The sequence below is a fragment of the Lepus europaeus genome, chromosome 4, assembly GCF_033115175.1.
Source record: "Lepus europaeus isolate LE1 chromosome 4, mLepTim1.pri, whole genome shotgun sequence".
Classification (NCBI taxonomy): domain Eukaryota; kingdom Metazoa; phylum Chordata; class Mammalia; order Lagomorpha; family Leporidae; genus Lepus; species Lepus europaeus.
The window spans coordinates 166,479,087-166,500,425 of NC_084830.1; the positions used below are offsets into that span (position 1 = coordinate 166,479,087).

A 21,339-nucleotide genomic window follows, 5' to 3' on the forward strand; every position below is an offset into this window, starting at 1 on the left:
TCATGGCAACACTGCTCCCACCAGGCGCCTTCACCCTGGGTGGAGTGGCTACCCCTTACCGTGGGGACAGCACTGCTGTGGGTCCGGCATTGCAGCCCCTTGATGAGGTGCAGAGGAGCTGGTGTGTGGGGCTGCTTCTCACACAGCACATCTGACGTCAGCATCCTCGATGTCGCTGGTCAAGAGGGGTCTGTGGCTTCCCCACTAACCTCCGCCAGCTCTGCTGTTGCCCTGAGAGGAGTCGTCTTCCTGGACTCCCAGCAGACACATCCTGGGCAGACAGCAGGTGCAGAGGACCTGAGAAGGGTGCACAAGCCTTGCCGTTAACCTGCAGGTCTTCGTGGCTCCGGAGCACTCACGATCCCACACTGCTCCAGCTCCATACTGATGCGGGGTCCCCCAAGAACCCCCGCCCACACTGGGCTGTGCTACACTCACAGAAACGTATGTTTTTCCACCTGCCGGATCCCGGCATTCCAGGGCAGGGCTGTGAATGTCATAAAAACGTTGCGGTAACCTATATATTATTTTTATGCTGGTGCTTAACACGGTGTCTTTGACACATGTGCGGGAGTCCTGCTGTAAATCAGGGCTGGGTCCACCCGTGTGCCTGCACAGGGGGTCCCTGGGCCTCTCACACGTGTGCACCAGCCCCAACAGTCCTGAAGGGAGGCAGGCATGGAGCTGATCGGGGGCCCAGCTGCTGGCTGCCTCCCTGTGCCTCCCACCAACCTGGCCTGAGTGCGGGGAAAGGGAGGACGGCCAGGCTGGGAAGGCTGAGGCCAGGAGCTCCCAGGGCTCATGCATGTTGGTGTGTATGTGTATGCATGCACGTCGGTGTGTGTGTGCAAGTCATGTGTACATGTGCAGGTGCACTTACGTGTGTCTGTGTGTGCACACCAATGCTTGTGTGCTTGAGCATGCCTGCTCTGTGTGTGTGTGAACCTGGCTCAGGCAGAGGTCTTTCTCTGTATGCCCTCTGCGGCAGCCCCCACAGCCCTGACTCCCCTGACCCACCTGGCTCTGGCTCCTGTCCTGTTAGAGGTGAGAGTCAGGGCCTCAGAAGGGTCATGTGCAGTGGGGCACTCCTCACTGGCTCCCAGGCTCCAGTTTCCCTGTCTGTCCATGGCTGGGCCACAGTTTGGCTGAGGGGCTCTGGGGAGGGTAGGTGGACAGGGACAGGTGGCAACCTCCAGACACAGGGGCCCCGTGGGGACAAGGTAGGGCCAAGAGTGGCTTCCGCCCGCAGAGAGGCTTGGCAGGTAAGCCCAGCCTCTGTTTCTTTGGCCTGAGGCCTGTGTCCAGGGAAGCAGGTGCTGCTGTGGGGCCTCAGAGCCTCTGTGGGCTCATCCGCACCCTCGACATGGGGACAGGGCCATGCCCCACCCTCTTCTGCCTGCCACGGAAGTGCAGAGCCTTCACCCTGGCGAGGACATGAGTCAGTCGTGCAGCTGGCGCTACAGACACAGCATGTCCACTCTGGGAAACAGTGTAGGCATCCATCCGTGTGTGTGCACAACACCTGTGCACGTGCATGTGTCCGCGTGCCTCGGGAGGCCTGGACCAGGCCACTGAAGAGATGGTAGAGGACCCCTGGGCCCTGGAGAATCACCTGTTGGAGAACTTGGGGACGGGTTTGTTTGCATAAAAAGGACCGCCTCCACGGCGGCAGACACACACCCGACAGCTCTTGGTCAGGCGTTGTTGGCTGCCTCTGTGGTCCCCTCTGGAGCTCAGGGTTTGCAAGTGGCTGGAGGTCTGGCTAGGGGGCCAAGATGGCAGGGCCACTGTCCTCTCAAGGTAGCAGTGAGCCGAAGAGCTGCCTTTGAAGGACTTGGGTGTCACTGCCGAGGCAGTGTTGGCTGCTGGCTGGAACCTTGGTTCTTCTGCTCGAGTGGCCTCATAAAATGGCAGCTGGCCATTCACGGGACGAAGGTTGAAACCACTCCTGACCCTGGGCACGCTGGAGTCTCCCAAAGCTTCACGGCTCCCATGACCCAACACAGAGTCCACACTGAGTCCAGAGCCCAGCAGGATGGGCTGGGGACAGAGGCTGTGTGGTGGGGCTGTGGGCAGGGCCTCCTGAGGATTGGTCCAACTGGTTCCCCTCTGTACCCGAGCCTCTGCTGCCTCCTCTTCTCTCTTCTTTCCGTTCCTCCCTTGGGAGGCACCCACCTCTACCAGGGGCCCCCAAAGTCTCCAGCTGTCCCTCGCTGCACCCTGGACCCTGGGGGAGACCGACTTCCTTCCCAGGACCCGGAGGTGTCCCTTGGGGCTGTGTCCAGAGAGGAGCTGGGAGGCCGCAGCCAGCGAGGGTCAGAGGCCCTCCCCAGAAAAGCCTGCATGGTAGGACAAGGGGGTTGCTCCAGGTGGCAGGAACTATGGCCCCTCCCCCTCACACGGGGGCTGGCACTTCAGGAAATCTTGGGCAGTGTGGCCAAAGGTGGAGTGAAGGCTGAGGTAGGGCAGGGTGGGGCAAGAGGAGCAGGAGGGGTAGGGAAAGGCGAGAGCAGCCAGGGTGGGAGCTATCCTGTGCCTGAGGGAGGGGTGTCAGGAGGCAGGGGGTGGGTGGAGACTTGGTCTGAGATGGGGAGAATGGGAGTCACTGTGACTGGAGTCCTGGAGGGGGCAGGTAGCCAGACACGGATGAGGGTCTTTGGTTCAGAGAAAGCCAGCCCTGTGAGAGACGCCAGCTCTTGACCCTGCTAGCTGGAATAGCCAGGACTCTCACTGCACCCCTGCATCCCAGGCCCAGAAGCGGCTTGGCAGACCCCTGCAGGTCCCTGGCGGGGGCCTCCTCCTGGGAGGTAGAAGGAGCAGCCCCCTTCCCGGGCTGCTGGGTATCAGGGTTGCACAGGCTGGCGGATACCATTATCAGCACCCAGTGAGGGAGGAGGCCCTATCAGAGCTGGTGGGCTCCTCCAGGATGCAGTATTAGAGGGTGACACCTGATAACACAGCCCAATGCTCACCAGGGTGTGGGGTAGGGGACCCCCACTGTGAGCCCCTAGCTTTCTGGGCTGTGGGTATGTTGCTAGCCGGGGGCTAGAGTGCAGGTCTTCTTGGCTCTCTGGACAGAGAGGAGGGGGGGCCTGCTCCATGGATTCATATTCCATGTGGGGCCGTGATGCTCGGCAAATGCACAGGTGCTGAGCTGAGCCCCACATGGGCCCGGACCAGTACCACTGTCCACACCGCAAGCCTGCCTGTGCCGTCCCTTCTACACAGCCACTAGCAGGATGCTCAGGAGTGAAGGCTGCTGCCCCACCCTTCTCCTGCCGCCCTGCCCCAGAGGAGGGTGGTGTGTGTGGGGGGGCTGCCCCACACCCCTATCTCCTCCCAGTCTGGCTCCCACTGGCATAGGGGCTCTGGGCTCCCCTGGGTGTGTGCAAAGTGTCTCCAAGGTCCAACTGGAGGCCTTGCGCCCTCTCCCCTTGCCTAGAAGGCCTGTGGTCTGTGAGGCAGGCTGGGGGCAGAGCCTCCTGCCAATTACCCAAAGCAGCACATGCATGCACACAAAACACACACACTCTGTAAGGACATTGGAGGTGGTATCTGCCTGCTGCTTCGACGCATTTTATTAAAAAAGACGAGGAGGGAAAGAGAAAGAAAAACAAACGAGGCTCCCACAGGACCACACACAGCGACCTGGTGCAGCCGCGGGGCAGGGCTGGGCCCCAGCTGGCACGGGTGCACCACCACTACCAGCCGCCTCCAAACCCTGACCCCGCAGACGATGGCAGTGGCATTTCAGGGTGGGCCTGGGGCCAGGTGGGCCCAGACGTGGAGTTCCTTACACAGTCCACCAGCTGCTCCAGGACTTGGAGGGGCTGGAGGACCTGCCCTGGCCCTTGCTGCTCAGCATAGCTCTCTGCTGAGCCCACCTGCCCCACCCCCCAGCCCAGCAGGCCTGGTGACGGCTGGGTTCTGACCCCACTGGAGGCCTTTTTCCTGGCTACACAGCACCCCAGTCCCTGTCTTCCCCTCAGATGGGCCATGGGTGGGCGCCCCCTGCCCCCTCCTGGGCTTCCTCTGGGGTGGTCTCCTTCCACAGAGCCCTCCAGTGGGGTGCTTGGAGGCCCCAGGCTCAGGATGGTACAGCTGGATGAAGTCACTTCCGTGGATGAGGGACCAAGGACTACAGCCCAACCCCTACCCCATGAGAATGAGGTTGGGAGCCCCCTCGCCTCCCAGCTGTCCCCAGGGCTGTGTACCTGTGAGACCACAAGAGTGCAGGAAGCCCCTCCCTGGGGAGGGAGGAGAGAGGCAGAGGCGGGTGGGGGTGGGGGTGGGGGAAGTGTCTGGCCCAGGCCCCTCCCCACGGGTGGAGTGAGGATTTGGCTGCTGGCTCCTTCTCCAGCCTCTGGTGTCTGCGTCAACAGCCGAGGGGTGGGCCAGGGCGGGTGGGCGAAGCCCAGGGCCCCACCCGTGGCCTCCCGAGGCCTGCTTGCTCCTGCTTGCTTCGGAAGGAGACAATCACTGAGAACGCGCTGGAAAAAATGTTCTCATTGTGAACATAAACAGGCGGTTCCAGCCTCTGCCAGATGTGCCTGGAAAATGTTTAGGATCCCAGTCAACATATGAAATTTCCATCAAACTTTTTATTAATCAGAGGCTGTGCTGTCGACCAACCCTGCTCAGTCCCTCAGGATGTCCTGGGAGAGGCCCGGTCCCACCAGGGGCCTGTCCCGCCCAGCCTGGCCTCCCACCTCAGGGCCTCAGCGGGCGTCGAAGGTGCGGGCAGCGCAGGGCCATGGCTCTCCTGCAGCCCTTCCCACGCAGCTCTTCCCACGCTCCCAGGCAGCCCTCGCCCACCCCACACCTCAGAGCCTGCAAGGCTGCGGCCAGGCCAGCTGCTTCCAGGGGCTCTGGACAGCTCGGCCGAGATCTCTTTTATGGAGTGGGAGGCTCGTAAAGAATCAAGAGCCCCACTTAGGAGCTGAGAAGCTTGGCGGCTATGCAGCCTGGAGAGGAGGAGCTGGGTGGGGGAGGGAGGAGTCTCATGGGGGAGGGGCAGGCTTGGAGGGGTGGAGTAGGAGGAGGGAGAGCAGAGTCCTGGGGGTCCCTAGGCCTCGCCAGGAGCCCTGTTTCTTCCAGCTGAACAGGCAGGGCCACCCCCAGACCTGGAGCCTCTCTTTGCAGGACACCCAGTCCTGGGTGAACTCCTTGCTGTTGCAGCCCTGTGAGCCCAGGCCCCCAATCCAGCCCACAGGCCTCGCCAGGGCCAGGATGGGAGCCACAGTAAGTCTTTGGGCCAGGGAGGGGCACAGGGTGGCCTTGAGAGGGGCTGGGCCCCCAGCTGTCCCAGAGGTGGGGGTGGGCTGAGCACTGAGGCTGTCACTCACACAGACATGCGGCTGGCTGGTGATGCGTCCATGCAGGCATTTTTGTCAGCTCTGGGCAGGGCTTGGGTGGGGGTGGGGGTGGGGGAGAGACAGGCAGCTCCCATTCAGCACTGTCCAGTGCCTAGTTTCCCTCACATCCAGGTGTCTAGTCCTGCCCTGCCCCTTACACCACGGCACCGGGGTCTGAGAAAGTCAGGGCCTGCACATCCCTGACACGTTCCCATGTTCCCAACTAGCTATCTTCACCCCGCCTCGTCTCCCCGGTATCCCTGCTGTCTCTGACCCCTCAGCCTAAGAGAGAAGGGTCAGTAACCCTGAGTGGTCACTCCTGGCTGGGTCCAGCTTTCCAGGAGGGCCTGTTTTGGCCATTACACCAACAAGGAGAGGGGAAGCTGAGAACGCAGCCTGCATGTCTGCCAGGGGAGGTGCTGTCCCTGTGGCCGGTAGGGTTTGTGCCTTAGGCAGACCAGGAGCAGGGGAAGAGAAGCAGACCCCTCCCCACTTGGGCTCTCACTGGCTCTGTCTGCAGAGAAGACTGTGGCTGCCTTGCTGGAGAGGGGGGAATGGCTAGCACTGGGGCTGCTCTTGGTGGGCCTGGGGGGCTTCTCAAGCTGCCTGGATCCTGCTGTGCCCCTGCTAACCACTCTCCCAGACCTGGAAGCAGGGAGAAGGCTCTTTAGGTTCCACTCCTGCCCCTGAGGTTTCTGACCTCACCCCCTTCTGGCCTGGACCTCCACCCTGGGCTTCATCCACCCTAAGCTGCCCCTTGTCGCCAGGGTCTTAGGACCCAGTGACTAGTGAGACTTGTGTCTGGGATAATGAAGGTGTCCTCTGCTGCCTGTCCAGCCTCCTGGTGGGTGCTTAGGGCACCCCTACCGTCTCTGCCCACTTCCCTGAGGCCTAGGCTTTCCTCAGCTCTCCTGAGGTCACAGCAGCATAGCCCCATCCTCCTATGCTGATGAAGACCAAGCATGCAGGATGCAGAGACCTAGGCTTAGCACAGTGTGAGACAGCTCTGTTGGGAGGGTCTGTGGGTGTGTTTAAGCTTCACAGATTTTCAGCCTCCGTTATGTCCCAGCCACATGTCACTCACCTGCAAAGGTGAGAGGGGAGTGGGAAGGGTGTGCACATGGGTGCATACTGGGAGGAGGCACCTGCCCTGTGGTCTCTAGATGAGCACAGGTGTGCACATGGGTGCATACTGGGAGAAGGCACCTGCTCTATGGTCGCTAGGTGAGCACACAGGTGCATACTGGGAGGGGGCACCTGGCCTGTGGTCTCTAGGTGAGCACAGGTGTGCACACAGGTGCATACTGGGAGGGGGCACCTGGCCTGTGGTCTCTAGGTGAGCACAGGTGTGCACACAGGTGCATACTGGGAGGGGGCACCTGGCCTGTGGTCTCTAGGTGAGCACAGGTGTGCATATTGGGAGGAGACACCTGCCTTATGGTCGCTAGGTGAGCACACAGGTGCATACTGGAAGGGGGCACCTGTCCTGTGGTCTCTAGGTGAGCACAGGTGTGCACACAGGTGCATACTGGGAGGGGGCACCTGGCCTGTGGTCTCTAGGTGAGCACAGGTGTGCATATTGGGAGGAGACACCTGCCTTATGGTCGCTAGGTGAGCACACAGGTGCATACTGGAAGGGGCACCTGTCCTGTGGTCTCTAGGTGAGCACAGGTGTGCACACAGGTGCATACTGGGAGGGGGCAGCTGGCCTGTGGTCTCTAGGTGAGCACAGGTGTGCACACAGGTGCATACTGGGAGGGGGCAGCTGGCCTGTGGTCTCTAGGTGAGCACAGGTGTGCACACAGGTGCATACTGGGAGGGGGCAGCTGGCCTGTGGTCTCTAGGTGAGCACAGATGTGTACACAGGTGCATACTGGGAGGGGGCACCTGGCCTGTGGTCTCTAGGTGAGCACAGATGTGCATATTGGGAGGAGACACCTGCCTTATGGTCGCTAGGTGAGCACACAGGTGCATACTGGAAGGGGGCACCTGTCCTGTGGTCTCTAGGTGAGCACAGGTGTGCACACAGGTGCATACTGGGAGGGGGCACCTGTCCTGTGGTCTCTAGGTGAGCACAGGTGTGCACACAGGTGCATACTGGGAGGGGGCAGCTGGCCTGTGGTCTCTAGGTGAGCACAGATGTGTACACAGGTGCATACTGGGAGGGGGCACCTGGCCTGTGGTCTCTAGGTGAGCACAGGTGTGCATATTGGGAGGAGACACCTGCCTTATGGTTGCTAGGTGAGCACACAGGTGCATACTGGAAGGGGACACCTGCCCTGTGGTTGCTAGGTGAGCACAGGTGCGCACACAGGTGCAGTTTGAAGTCTTCAGTGGTCTCTGCAGATGCAGCTTTGGGACAGCCCCAGTGCACAGCAACAACTACTCTCTCTTCTCCGCCCTGCTCCCCTGAGGCATCCCATTGTCCAAGCAGCAGAAAGCAGATGACCCTGCAGGAATCTGAGCTAGGAGAGATGGGGAGGGGCAATGGGGAAGAGAGGGGGTCAGGAAGCTGGCGCTGTGGTGAAGTGGGTAAAGCCACTGCCTGCATGCCGGCATCCTATATGGGCACTGGTTCGAGTCCCGGCTGTGCCACTTCCGATCCAACTCTCTGCTATGGCCTGGGAAAGCAGTAGAAGATGGCCCAACTGCTTGGGGCCCTGTACCATGTGGGAGACCTGGAAGAAGCTCCTGGCTCCTGGCTTTGGATCAGCACATTTCCTGCTGTTATGGCCATCTGGGGAGTGAATCAGCAGATGGAAGACCCCCACCCACCTCTCTGTAACTCTGACTTTCAAATAAATAAATAAATCTTAAAAAAAAAAAAGAAGAGAGGGGGTCAGGAATGGCCACTGGCCTCCACATGGTGGGGCCCAGACAGGATGGCCATATGCACAGGGGAGACTCTGCTCCTGTTGGTCCCTCACCCCACCCCCAGGCTCTTCCCTTGGGAAAGGTTTGGTGGAGGAGAGTGGGTGATCCCAGTGAGGCTGGTCCTGTTGGCTGTGTGGGCTCACCTGGCTTCCACATGGAGATGGGCTGTGCTGTTCCTGTCTGCACAGCCCCTTGTGCCCACATCCACAGGAGCTTGGTCATTTATTTGAAAGGCAGAGTTACAGGTTACAGACAGAGAGAGGGTGGAGAAAGAGAGAGAGAGAGAGAGAGAGAGAGAGATCTTTCACCTGATGGTTCACTCCCCTAAATGGTCACTATGGCTTAGGGATGGGCCAGGCTGAAGCCAGGAGCCAGGAGCTTCTTCTGGGCTCCCCATGTGGATGCAAGGGCCCAAGCACTTGGGTCATCTTCCACTGCTTTCCCAGGCCACAGCAGAGAGCTGGACCAGAAGTGGAGCAGCCGGGTCTCAAACCAGAAGCTTGGTGGCTATGCAGCGCCCACATGGGATGTTGACACTGCAGGCAGTGGCTTAACCTGTGCCACCACAGTGCTGGCCCTGTCTTCCTTCAGTTCTGCCATTTTCATTTTGCATATTTTGGGCACTGTTGTTATGGGGATATGTGTTTATAACTGTTGCATCTTCCAGATGGACTGACTCTTCCTTCAACATGTAATGTCCTTCTTTGTCCTTTGTAGCAATGTTCTTTTTTTTTTTTTTTTTTTAATTTTTGACAGGCAGAGTGGACAGTAGAGGGAGACAGAGAGAAAGGTCTTCCTTTTTGCCGTTGGTTCACCCTCCAATGGCCGTTGCGGTAGGCACGCTGCGGCTGGCGCACCGCGCTGTTCCGATGGCAGGAGCCAGGTGCTTCTCCTGGTCTCCCATGGGGTGCAGGGCCCAAGGACTTGGGCCATCCTCCACTGCACTCCCTGGCCACAGCAGAGAGCTGGCCTGGAAGAGGGGCAACCGGGACAGGATCGGTGCCCCGACCGGGACTAGAACCTGGTATGCCGGCGCCGCAAGGCGGAGGATTAGCCTACTGAGCCACGGCGCCGGCGCAATGTTCTAATTTAAACCCCAATTTGCCCATGTAGGTGACTTCAGTACAATTTCATGGAATATTGTTATCCTCTATTTTTGTGTCTTTGGATCTAAAAGGAGTCTCCTCAATATAGCACATATATTGGTTGTGGGTTTGGGCTTTTGGTTGTTTTATCTATTTTGCTTTTGGGTTTTGTTGCTGTTCATATCCATTCTGCCCATCTTTACTTTTTAATTTATTTCTTCAAAAGGCTATACATTATTATTTCTCATCAAAGGGCTCCCTCAGCACTTCCTAGAGTAGAGCAGGTTTTGATATTCCCTAATCTCATTACCATTCAGTTCGAGCCATCTCTAATATTGTCTTTGGCTTTACTGCTTTCTATGGCTGGACAGTGCTCCACTGCTGGGATGGACCACAGTTGGTGAGCGACTGGGGGGCTCCCATTTCTTGACTCTAAAGACTGATTCTGCTGCACACATTTTTGGGTAAGTATTCACCTGCATAGGTGTTTCTTACAAAAAAAGATTTTTAAAATTTATTTTATTTTTATTTTATTTATCTGAAGGACAGAGTGACAGAGGGAGGGAGACACAGAGATCTTCCATCCACTGGTTTAATCCCTAAATGGCCAGGGCTGGACCAGGCAGAAACCAGGAGCCTGGAACTCCACCCGGGTCTCTCACTGGGGCCATCCTCTGCTAGTTTCCAGGTGCACTGGCAAGGCAGCCAGGACTGACTTGTGCTCTGCCAATATGGGGTGCCGGTGCTGCTGGCAGCAGCTTCATCTGCTGCATGACACCAGCCCCATGTGTGGCTGTTGTCGCTTTTCTTGGGTTATACATCGGATCAGAATTGCTAGGTATTTCCCCAGATGCATGCAGATCTCACTCTGCTTATCTTTATTCACCATGCAGGAGACTGACAAGGTCGATCTACTTTTACCTGCTGCCAGGTTTTCTGGCGAAGTCACCACGTTTTGGCCACCTTTTCGCAAGCTCAGTGACGCACAGCTGGGAGTTTCCAATCTCCCCTGCTCTAGCACATGGCAACCCTACAGTGCATGAAAGTAAATGGCAGGGAAGCCACCTTGAGTCTCACTCCCACCTCTGCCGTCTGTCCCTCCAAGTCCATAACCACTCCACTCCCCAGCCACAAAGCTTAAACACTGTCTGGCCCTGGCAGACAGCTCCCAGATCTTTGTCATCTCAAAGTCATAGTAAATCTGCATGCTAACGGGTCAGCTGCTGGCCCGCAGCCCTCATAGCTTCAGGAAGGGGTTGGTCACCCAGAAAGACCCTGAAGGATTAGAGGGTGGGGACCTTCACCCTACTGCAAACTCTGGGGAGACGGGCAGGGCTGAGGGTTGAGGTGAGCACCCATGGCCAGTGAGTTCATCAGCCATACACTTGATGGGCAGCTGGGCAGTCAGCTTCTGGGAAGGTTCCTGCAGTGATGTGCCCAGAGGGCATGGGACCTCCACACCCCTTACCCTACTTTGTCTTATGCAGCTCTTCTGTATGCTGTGCATAAGCTGGCAATTAGGAATGAATTCTTCTGACAGTGTCTGTATCCATACTGGAGTGCAGGACTGAGTCGTGGCTTAGACTGCTCCACCTCCCTGCTAACGCACATGGAAGAGAGCAGGTGAAGCCCCAGTACTGAGTCCCTGCCACCCACACAGGAGATCCAGAGCTCCTAGCTCCTGGTTTTGCCCTGGTCCATTAGCAATGTTACAGATTTTTGCACATCTTAATATGTGCACAGACACACTCACACCTGCATCAGTGTCAGCAGACACACACGCACCCTGCACCCTGTGTGCACACACCCTCTCCCCTGCACCCTGTGTGCACACACTCACACCTGCACCCTGTGTGCACACACACTCACACCTGCACCCTGTGTGCACACACACTCACAACTGCACCCTGTATGCACATACACTCTCACCTGCAGTCTGTGTGCACACACACTCACACCTGTATCTTGTGTGCACACATACTCTCACCTGCACCCTGTGTGCACACACACTCTCACCTGCATCAGTGTCAGCAGACACACACGCACCCTGCACCCTGTGTACACACATACTCATACCTGCACCCTGTGTGAACACACACTCTCACCTGCATCAGTGTCAGCAGACACACGCACCCTGCACCCTGTGTGCACACACTCATACCTGCACATTGTGTGCACACACACTCACACCTGCATCAGTGTCAGCAGACACACACGCACCCTGCACCCTGTGTACACACATACTCACACCTGCACCCTGTGTGAACACACACTCTCACCTGCATCAGTGCCAGCAGACACACGCACCCTGCACCCTGTGTGCACACACTCATACCTGCACATTGTGTGCACACACACTCACACCTGCACCCTGTGTGCACACACACTCTCACCTGCATCAGTGTCAGGTGAGGCACATGGACCCTGCACCCTGTGTGCACACACACTCACATCTGTATCATGTGTGCACACAGACTCACACCTGCATCAGTGTCAGGTGAGACACACGGACCCTGCACCCTGTGTGCACACATACTCACACCTGCACCCTGTGTGCACACACACTCTCACATGCATCAGTGTCAGGTGAGACATGGACCCTGCACTCTGTGTGCACACACACTCACACCTGCATCCTGTGTGCACATGCACTCACACCTGCATCAGTGTCAGGTGAGACACATGGACCCTGCACCCTGTGTGCACACACACTCACACCTGCAGTCTGTGTGCACACACACTCACACCTGCACCCTGTGTGCACACACACTCTCACCTGCATCAGTGTCAGGTGAGGCGCACAGACCCTGCACCCTGTGTGCACACACACTCACATCTATATCATGTGTGCACACAGACTCACACCTGCATCAGTGTCAGGTGAGACACACGGACCCTGCACCCTGTGTGCACACATACTCACACCTGCACTCTGTGTGCACACATACTCACACCTGCACCCTGGGTGCACACACACTCTCACCTGCATCAGTGTCAGGTGAGACACATGGACCCTGCACCCTGTGTGCACACACACTCACACCTGCAGTCTGTGTGCACACACACTCACACCTGCATCAGTGTCAGGTGAGACACACGGACCCTGCACCCTGTGTGCACACACGTACTCACACCTGCACCTTGTGTGCACACACACTCTCACATGCATCAGTGTCAGGTGAGACACATGGACCCTGCACCCTGTGTGCACACACACTCACACCTGCACCCTGTGTGCACACACACTCTCACCTGCATCAGTGTCAGGTGAGACACATGGACCCTGCACCCTGTGTGCACACACACTCACACCTGCAGTCTGTGTGCAAACACACTCACACCTGCATCAGTGTCAGGTGAGACACACGGACCCTGCACCCTGTGTGCACACACACTCACACCTGCACCCTGTGTGCACACACACTCTCACCTGTACCCTGTGTGCACACACACTCTCACCTGTATCCTGTGTCAGGTGAGACACATGGACCCTGTACCATGTGCACCACTCGCCACTCATTCTGGGGATGCAGCCTGCAGCAACTACAGAGTAGAGAAACCAGCTCAGGAGTTCTGGGATGCTTGCTTCACAAACGTTTAATGATATCATCAAATCCCAGATACACAGAATTCAGGCCCTTGGCCCCGCCCTTGTGTCCCCTCTGCTCTGAGTCCCAGGCTCTCCCAGACCCAGCATCGAGGCCTGTCCAGGTGGCCCTCACCTGGCTCCAGAGAGAGACTGGCAGGAGGTGTCTGTGCCAGGCCAGGGGCAGGGCATGCAGCTGTAGAAAGCCCGAAGTGGGAGGGGAGCCTTGGCCCTCACAAAGCTGAGAGGCTGACCAGCATGGCCACGAGGACACTGAGAGTGGAGGGGAGTGCAGGGGAGAGGGCAGGGGTCGGCTGAGGAGGGGTGGGTACGACCTGTATGTGATAGCGAATCCAACGTGAGAAATGGGAGACGCGAGCATATACTCCAGGGTACATGGGCTGGGCACAACCACGACCCCAGCTCACAATTCCAATCTGCAACCAGGTCTCGTTGATTTCACAGACCAGTGGGCCCCCAGAGTCTCCCTGCCAAGGAGGAGGGGGCTTCCTGTGAATCCAGAGTGTGGGGCTCGCCCACTCACACGGTCCCTCCCTGACGGCAGCACTTCAGAGTGTGAGACCCCAGGGCACCCCCACCTGGCCCCACCTTTCACCTCACATACAGTCTTCCAGTTCCAGATGTCTCCAGCACACAGCATGTCCTGCATAATGTAGGACCGGTGCCCGTAGAGCAGCCGGCACACGGCCATCGGGATCAGAGGCAGCTGGGCCTCCTGCAGTTCCTCTGAGGAGTGACCTGTTGGGAGAGGGGACAGGATGAGGGCTATTCCTGGTGCACGGCAGGAGGAGCAACCCACAGGGAGGAGCAGAGACATCAGATGGTGCCCCTCAGCCCATGTGAAGCGGTCTCCCTGGCAACACTGTCTCTCGTGAGAGTGCTCTGGACCCACAGTGTGGCTTCTCTCAGAGGAAGTTGGAACCTCCAGCCAGTGGGATGGCAGGGCCCGGCACACCCCACTGTTCCTGTAGGTGAGGGTGGGGGTGGGACCGAAGCCTGGGTCCCCAGGGAAGCGAGAGACCAACTATGCAGGGTCCAGGCAGGGGTCACTGCTGGGGCCAGCACTGGGGCAGAGCAGGGCTGGAGCAGGAGTGGGTATAGGCTCCCTCTCAGAGTTGAGGCCAAGGCTGAAACAAGGAGACAGGCAGCTCCCCTCCACTGGCTCAGGCGTCACCTTTGGAGGACCTGCCCTGTACGCATCACAGCACAGAGCAGTCTGCAGACAGAGACAGAGCACAGCCCTCACGCCAGGTGCAGTGTCACAGCTCTCTGTCTCTGCAGTGACCCCATCCCTCTGAGCAAAAAAGTGGCTCAGGAACCCTCAAGTTCCACGCAAGAGGAGGAAGGTGGGCCTTAAACATTCCACAATGTCTGGAATTTAACAACAACAACAACAAAAGAAAAAACAGTGCGGGGGGGGGGGACCCCAAAAGAATGCCAGATCCATTGTCAAGTGGTACAACATGGCACAGAATCAGACCTGTGCATGAAGGAATCAGAAGAATCTGACAGGGCCTTCAAAATAACTGTTATTTCTATGTGAAACGGAATTCTTTAAAGGTGAACAATGTGTTTGAACAAATGAAGAATTTCAGCAGCAAGATGAAAAGTATAAGAAAATGATTTATAAACACTAGAAATAAAGACACAATATCAGAGCTGACAAATTCCTTTGATGAGGTTATTAAGACTGGGTACAGCTAAGAAAAAAGATCAATGATCTTGGAGATAGGTCACAGAAATTATCTAAACTGAAACACAGAGAAAGACTGTAGGGGGTAGGAGGCGGCGGAGGGAAGAACCTAGCCGAGACAAAAGCAATCAATGTGGCATTTGTGGAGCTACTTCCAGGGGAAGAGAAAGTAGAGGCAGAAGAACTACATTATGATACCATGGCCAAGAAATTTCCAAAATTAAAGACAGCACTCCTAGAAACATCACGATTAAAAAGCTGAACAACAGGGCCAGTGCTGTGGTGTAGGGGGTGAGCCCTCAATGCCGGCATCCCGTGTGGGTGCCAGTTTGAGATCTGGCTGCTTCACTTCCTGTCCAGCTCCCTGCTAATGGCCCAGGTGCTTAGGACCCTGCACCCACGTGGAGCCTTGGAGGAGGCTCCTGGCTCCTGGCTTTGGATTGGCCAGCTGTTGAGGTCATTTGGGGAGTGAACCAATGGATGGAAGAGCTCTCTCTGTATCTTTTTCTCTCTCTGTAACTCTGTCTTTCAAATAAATAGATGAATCTTAAAAAAAAAAAAAAAGCTAAACAACAGAATTGAGGAGAAATCTTAAAGGTAGTCAAAATAGGGGAAATATTATATAGAGACTGCCAACAATGAGAGTCGTAACCCATTTCTCACTAAAAACTAGGCAAGCCAGAAGAAAAGAGAGCATCTGCTAGGAAAGCAGTACCAAAACCTAAAAACTGTCAACCCAGAATTCTCTATCTGGTGAAGCTATCCTTCAAACAGGAGTGTGATGCAACTGCTTCCTGCAAAAAGGATCTGTAACTCCCATTTGTTACTATTAAAAGTACATGCAGGGGCCGGCGCTGTGGTGTAGCGGGTAAAGCTGCTGCCTGCAATGCCAGAATCCCATATGGGCTCTGGTTTGAGACCCGCCTGCTCCACTTCTGATCCAGCTCTCTGCTGTGGCCTGGGAAAGCAGTAGAAGATGGCCCAAGTCCTTGGGTCCCTGTACCTGTGTGGGAGACCCAGGAGAAGCTCCTGGCTTCTGGCTTCGGATCAGCACAGCTCTGGCCGTTGTGACCATCTGGGGAGTGAAACTGCAGATGAAAGACCTCATTCTCTCTCTTACTCTGCCTTTTCTTCTCTTTGTGTAACTTTTTCAAATAAATAAATCTTAAAACAAATGTACATGCAATACAAGTATGGCACCAACGCTTTGAAAAAAAAAATGTAATCCATCAAAATTGGCCTAAGAATAAATTTAAAAATCTAAATGAACCAGTGGCCATAACAGAAAGTAAGACAATATTATTCCAAACAACACTCACAAACGGTACCAGGATCAGCGTGCTTTATGGGAAAATCAGATCCAAACTTCAAGGAATAGCTTGTTCCTGTTTTAACAGAAACCATTTTCCAGAGAATACAAATAAACAGGAACGCATTCAACCCATCCACCCAAAGTCAGCAGCACAAAGACGTCAACAAAAGATGAGGTTAGCCAACAAAGAAAATCTTAGACTTATGTTATTTACAATTGCATGTGGAAAAGTTCCAAACAAAAACTGTCAAGTTCTATCTGTTAAATAAATAATACAAAAAATTCCAAATAAAGCTTTCCTAAGAGCTCAGAGGTATTCACATTAAATACCTATTCCTGGCATCAATGGATTAAAAGAAAATTATGTGATCCTCCGAGGTGTTGCTATAAATATCTGAATAAAGTCAACACTGATCCATATTTCTCTTAAAGTAAGCCAACTATAACAGGTAACTTTCTCAATCTGGTGTAATTTATCAACCTAAAAACTCTAGGTCAACCCATAAATATACTGAATTATTAGGAGCACTTTGAATAAAATAAAATAAAATAAAACCAGAAAAGCAGACCTACCATAATTTCTACTGGAGTTTCCAACCATTGCAATAAGAAAAATACATAAATGATAAAATAAGGAAAGGAAGTGATGTAACAGTCTTTATTTGAAGAAAATATAATATTTTATGTAAAATTATCAACAAAGTCAATTGACTTTTTTTAAAGATTTATTTTATTTATTTGAAAGACAGAGTTACAGAGAGAGACAGAGACAGAGAGAGAGGTCCTCCATCAGCTGGTTCATTCCCTAGATGGCCGCAATGGCCTGAGCTGCGCTGATCCGAAGCCAGGAGCCTGGAGCCCCTTCCAGTTCTCCCACATGGGTGCAGGGGCCCAAGGACTTGGGCATCTTCCACTGCCTTCCCAGGCCACAGCAGAGAGTTGGATTGGAAGAGTAGCAGCTGGGTCTCGAACCGGCGCCCATATGGGATGCCTACACTTCAGGCCAGGGCTTTAACCCGCTGCGCCACTGCGCTGGCCCCAAAATCAGTTGACTATTAAAAATGAGTTTAGTATAGTGGTTGGATACAAGATCAACATGCAAATATCAATAGTTACAACTGATTAGCAAATGAAATTTTTAAAATTGCTTCTCAATATCCAGAGATACTCATCTTCTAAAGTACCCTAGTATAAATCTAGGGGAAAGAAGCACAGGCACTTAAGGAGAAGATCATAGAAAGCAATGCTTTATTTTTTTAATAGGCTAAAGGAGATTTCTAAGCCTAATTTAAAATCTTAGGAGAATAAGGAGAATGAGGCTTTTAAATTTTGATCTTGGGATACTGAATGCAAACTTCATACTCAAGTGAATCTGTAACTATTTTCTCTGCATACAACAAAGCCAGTCAAGGATAAACACAAAAAAGAGTCCCCACAGACAACAAACAGATGCTGATCAAAGGGTAGGGATTCCAGAACCCAATAGAGAAACCAATCCCTTCAGCTGTTCTCTATTTAAAAAGTGTACTTGTAATCAAAATGAGTAATTCTACGTGTTTATTGGCTACAGTGAGATGAGTGGATCTGTGTACAGGAGTAGTATAAGCACAACATGTGCAATGGAATTGGGTAAACAGCTTTTGCATTTCCCTAAGAACATGCACCAATTCATGGGACTGCGAATTACCAGGCTATTCTTCCTTTCTTTATGAAGTGTGTGGGATGTTCCTGTGAGTGTCCTGGGTTCCTGTGAATGTGGTAGTTTCTAGGAGTGTCCTGGGTTCCTCTGAGTGTGGTAAGTTCCTGTGAGTGTGGTAGTTCCTGTGAGTGTGGGGGTTCTGAGAGTGTGGTGGTTTCCTGTGAGTGTGGCAGTTCCTGTGAGTGTGGTAGTTCCTGTGAGTGTGGTGGGTTCCTGTGAGTGTGGTAGTTCCTGTGAGTGTGGTGAGTTCCTGTGAGTGTGGTAGTTCCTGTGAGCGTGTTGAGTTCCTGTGTGTGTGGTGGGTTCCTGTGAGTGTGGTGGGTTCCTGTGAGTGTGGTAGTTCCTGTGAGTGTGGTGAGTTCCTGTAAGTGTGGTGGGTTCCAGTGAGCGTGGTGAGTTCCTGTGAGTGTGGTGGGTTCCTGTGAGTTTGGTGGGTTCCTGTGAGTGTGGTGAATTCCTGCGAGTGTGATAGTCCCTGTGAGTTTGGTGAGTTCCTGTGAGTGTGGTGGGTTTCTGTGAGTGTGGTAGTTCCTGTGAGTGTGGTAGTTCTTGTGAGTGTGGTGGGTTCCTGTTAGTGTGGCAGTTCCAGTGAGTGTGGTAGTTCCTGTTAGTGTGGTAGTTCCTGTGTGTTTGGTGGGTTCCTGTGTGTGTGGTGACTTCCTGTGAGTGTGGTAGTTCCTGTTAGTGTGGCAGTTCCAGTGAGTGTGGTAGTTCCTGTGAGTGTGGCAGTTCCTGTTAGTGTGGTGGGTTCCAGTGAGTGTGATGGGTTCCTGTGAGTGTGGTGGGATCCTGTGAGTGTGGTAGTTCCTGTTAGTGTGGTGGGTTCCTGTGAGTATGGTGGGTTCCTGTGAGTGTGGTAGTTCCTGTGAGTGTGGCAGTTCCAGTGAGCGTGGTGAGTTCCAGTATGTGTGGTGAGTTCCTGTGAGTGTGGTAGTTCCTGTTAGTGTGGTAGTTCCTGTGAGTGTGGCACTTCCAGTGAGTGTGGTAAGTTCCTGTGAATGTGGTGGGTTCCTTTGCATGTGGTGGGTTCCTATGAGTCTGGTAGTTCCTGTTAGTGTGGTAGTTCCTGTGAGTGTGGCAGTTCCTGTGAGTGTGGTGGGTTCCTGTGAGTGTGGTGGGTTCCTGTGAGTGTGGTAGTTCCTGTGAGTGTGGTGGGTTCCTGTGAGTGTGGTAGTTCCTGTGAGTGTGGGGGTTCTGAGAGTGTGGCAGTTCCTGTGAGTGTGGTGGTTTCCTGTGAGTGTGGTAGTTCCTGTGAGTGTGGTGAGTTCCTGTGAGTGTGACAGTTTCTGTGAGTGTCGTGAGTTCCTCTGAGTGTGGTACTTCCTGTGAGTGTGGCAGTTCCTGTTAGTGTGGTGGGTTCCAGTGAGTGTGATGGGTTCCTGTGAGTGTGGTGGGATCCTGTGAGTGTGGTAGTTCCTGTTAGTGTGGCAGTTCCAGTGAGTATGGTGGGTTCCTGTGAGTGTGGTGGGTTCCTGTGAGTGTGGCAGTTCCAGTGAGCGTGGTGAGTTCCTGTGTGTGTGGTGAGTTCCTGTGAGTGTGGTAGTTCCTGTGAGTGTGGCAGTTCCAGTGAGTGTGGCAGTTCCTGTGAGTGTGGTAGTTCCTGTGAGTGTGGCACTTCCAGTGAGTGTGGTAAGTTCCTGTGAATGTGGTGGGTTCCTTTGCATGTGGTGGGTTCCTATGAGTCTGGCAGTTCCTGTTAGTGTGGTAGTTCCTGTGAGTGTGGCAGTTCCTGTGAGTGTGGTAGTTCCTGTGAGTGTGGTGGGTTCCTGTGAGTGTGGTAGTTCCTGTGAGTGTGGTAGTTCCTGTGAGTGTGGTGGGTTCCTGTGAGTGTGGTAGTTCCTTTGAGTGTGGTGGGTTCCTGTGAGTGTGGTAGTTCCTGTGAGTGTGGTGGGTTCCTGTGAGTGTGGTAGTTCCTGTGAGTGTGGTGGGTTCTTGTCAGTGTGGTAGTTCCTGTGCATGAGGTGAGTTCCTGTGAGTGTGGCAGTTCCTGTGAGTGTGGCAGTTCCTGTGAGTGTGGTGGGTTCCTGTGAGTGTGGTAGTTCCTGTGAGTGTGGTGGGTTCCTGTGAGTGTGGTAGTTCCTGTGAGTGTGGTAGTTCCTGTGAGTGTGGTGGGTTCCTGTGAGTGTGGTAGTTCCTGTGAGTGTGGTGGGTTCTTGTCAGTGTGGTAGTTCCTGTGCATGAGGTGAGTTCCTGTGAGTGTGGCAGTTCCTGTGAGTGTGGCAGTTCCTGTGAGTGTGGTGGGTTCCTGTGAGTGTGGTAGTTCCTGTGAGTGTGGTGGGTTCCTGTGAGTGTGGTAGTTCCTGTGAGTGTGGTGGGTTCCTGTGAGTGTGGTAGTTCCTGTGAGTGTGGTGGGTTCCTGTGAGTGTGGTAGTTCCTGTGAGTGTGGTAGTTCCTGTGAGTGTGGTGGGTTCCTGTGAGTGTGGTAGTTCCTGTGAGTGTGGTGGGTTCTTGTCAGTGTGGTAGTTCCTGTGCATGAGGTGAGTTCCTGTGAGTGTGGCAGTTCCAGTGAGTGTGGTAGTTCCTGTGAGTGTGGTGGGTTCCTGTGAGTGTAGTAGTTCCTGTGAGTGTGGTGAGTTCCTGTGTGTGTGGCGGGTTCCTGTGAGTGTGGTAGTTCCCGTGAGTGGGGGGGCTTTCCTGTGACTGTAGTGTGTTTTTGGAGCTTCCCTACTGCGTGGCATTTTGGCTGTCCTTACCCCTTCCCTGGTGGCACCCTGTTACCTGTCAGGTGTTTTATTTCTCCCTCATGGCTTTCGGAACCCCTCTCTGCCATTGCTCTTGAGGCCTACACCTGCTCTTACCTTGCTGTGAGATCAGGCCCCATCCAGTAGCCCAGCACGCCAGGCCTGTGAGGTTTAGATCGGCAGGCGCCACGCAGACAGGGAGCACAGCGTCGGAGAATGTGATGCGGGACTTGAGCTGCACCAGCGCCACGTCCCCGCCAATGGGGTGGTGCATCTGATAGCTGGGGTGCAGAATCACCTGGTTCACTTCGAACCACTGGGTGTGGTTGCGGGCTGCCTTGAGGTTGGTGAGGCCCACGTACAAGTCAAAGGTCTCCAAGCTCTTGTCCCTGCAAGCCGGGGAAGGCGCATTGCCTGCGGCCCAGCGCGGAGACCAGCACCACAAAAAGGTAGGCACAGGCCGGGAGGAGCCGTGACCCCAGCCCCTGCCCAGGACTCAGTTCCACAAGGCTGCCCTGTGTGTAGGCGCTGGCCTCTGCGGGGGACCAGCTTCCCAGGCGCGCGAGTCACGCGCTGTGACCGTGGCTCCGGGCCTCACCGGTGGAAGCAGTGTGCCGCCGACAGCACCCAGTACTCGTCGACGATGGAGCCGCCGCATATGTGGAAGCCGGCGTAGTGCACGCTCACTTGCCATGGCCACCTGGTCTCGGTGGCTGGCGCGCCGCCCAGCACCTTGCCTGGCACCGCTCGCCGACCGCAGGCTGGGAGGGGGACAGGGCGTGAGGGGAGCAGGCCAGCGGGGCGTCCGCAGCTGCCAGCTCCACCGCGAGCCAAGGGATTCCCTCCGCTGCGCCTTGGAGCAGGGGCCTACCGGGGTCACCGCGCGAGGAGTTCCTTGGGCTCTTGGGAGGTCCCCGGACCCATGTCTCAGCCGGGGCAGGGGTCCTTGTCAGCAGCAGCAGCAACAGCAGCAGGAAGCCCAGGCCTGAGAGGGGTGTAGCCATGAGGATGGAAGGATGCGTCTGACTTGGATG

The 21,339-nt window shown here is 55.1% G+C and overlaps 1 protein-coding gene across 3 annotated transcripts in view; it reads right to left on the reverse strand.

Moving 5' to 3' along the window:
- Positions 1–12,899: 12,899 nt before the first annotated feature.
- SNAP47 (synaptosome associated protein 47) overlaps positions 12,900–21,339 on the reverse strand; it is an 86,907-nt gene continuing 78,467 nt past the window's right edge. For 2 of the 3 annotated variants that reach the window (XM_062189372.1, XM_062189373.1), the window contains one exon: positions 13,294–13,658. Coding sequence is in view for 2 of the 3 variants with exons in the window: in XM_062189373.1 (XP_062045357.1) it covers positions 13,617–13,658 (42 nt within the window). In the remaining variant the exon portion in view is untranslated. Of the gene's footprint in view, positions 13,659–20,422; positions 20,695–20,903; positions 21,067–21,176; positions 21,310–21,339 lie in introns of those variants that run through there. The other variant, XM_062189374.1, reaches the window with a different exon arrangement.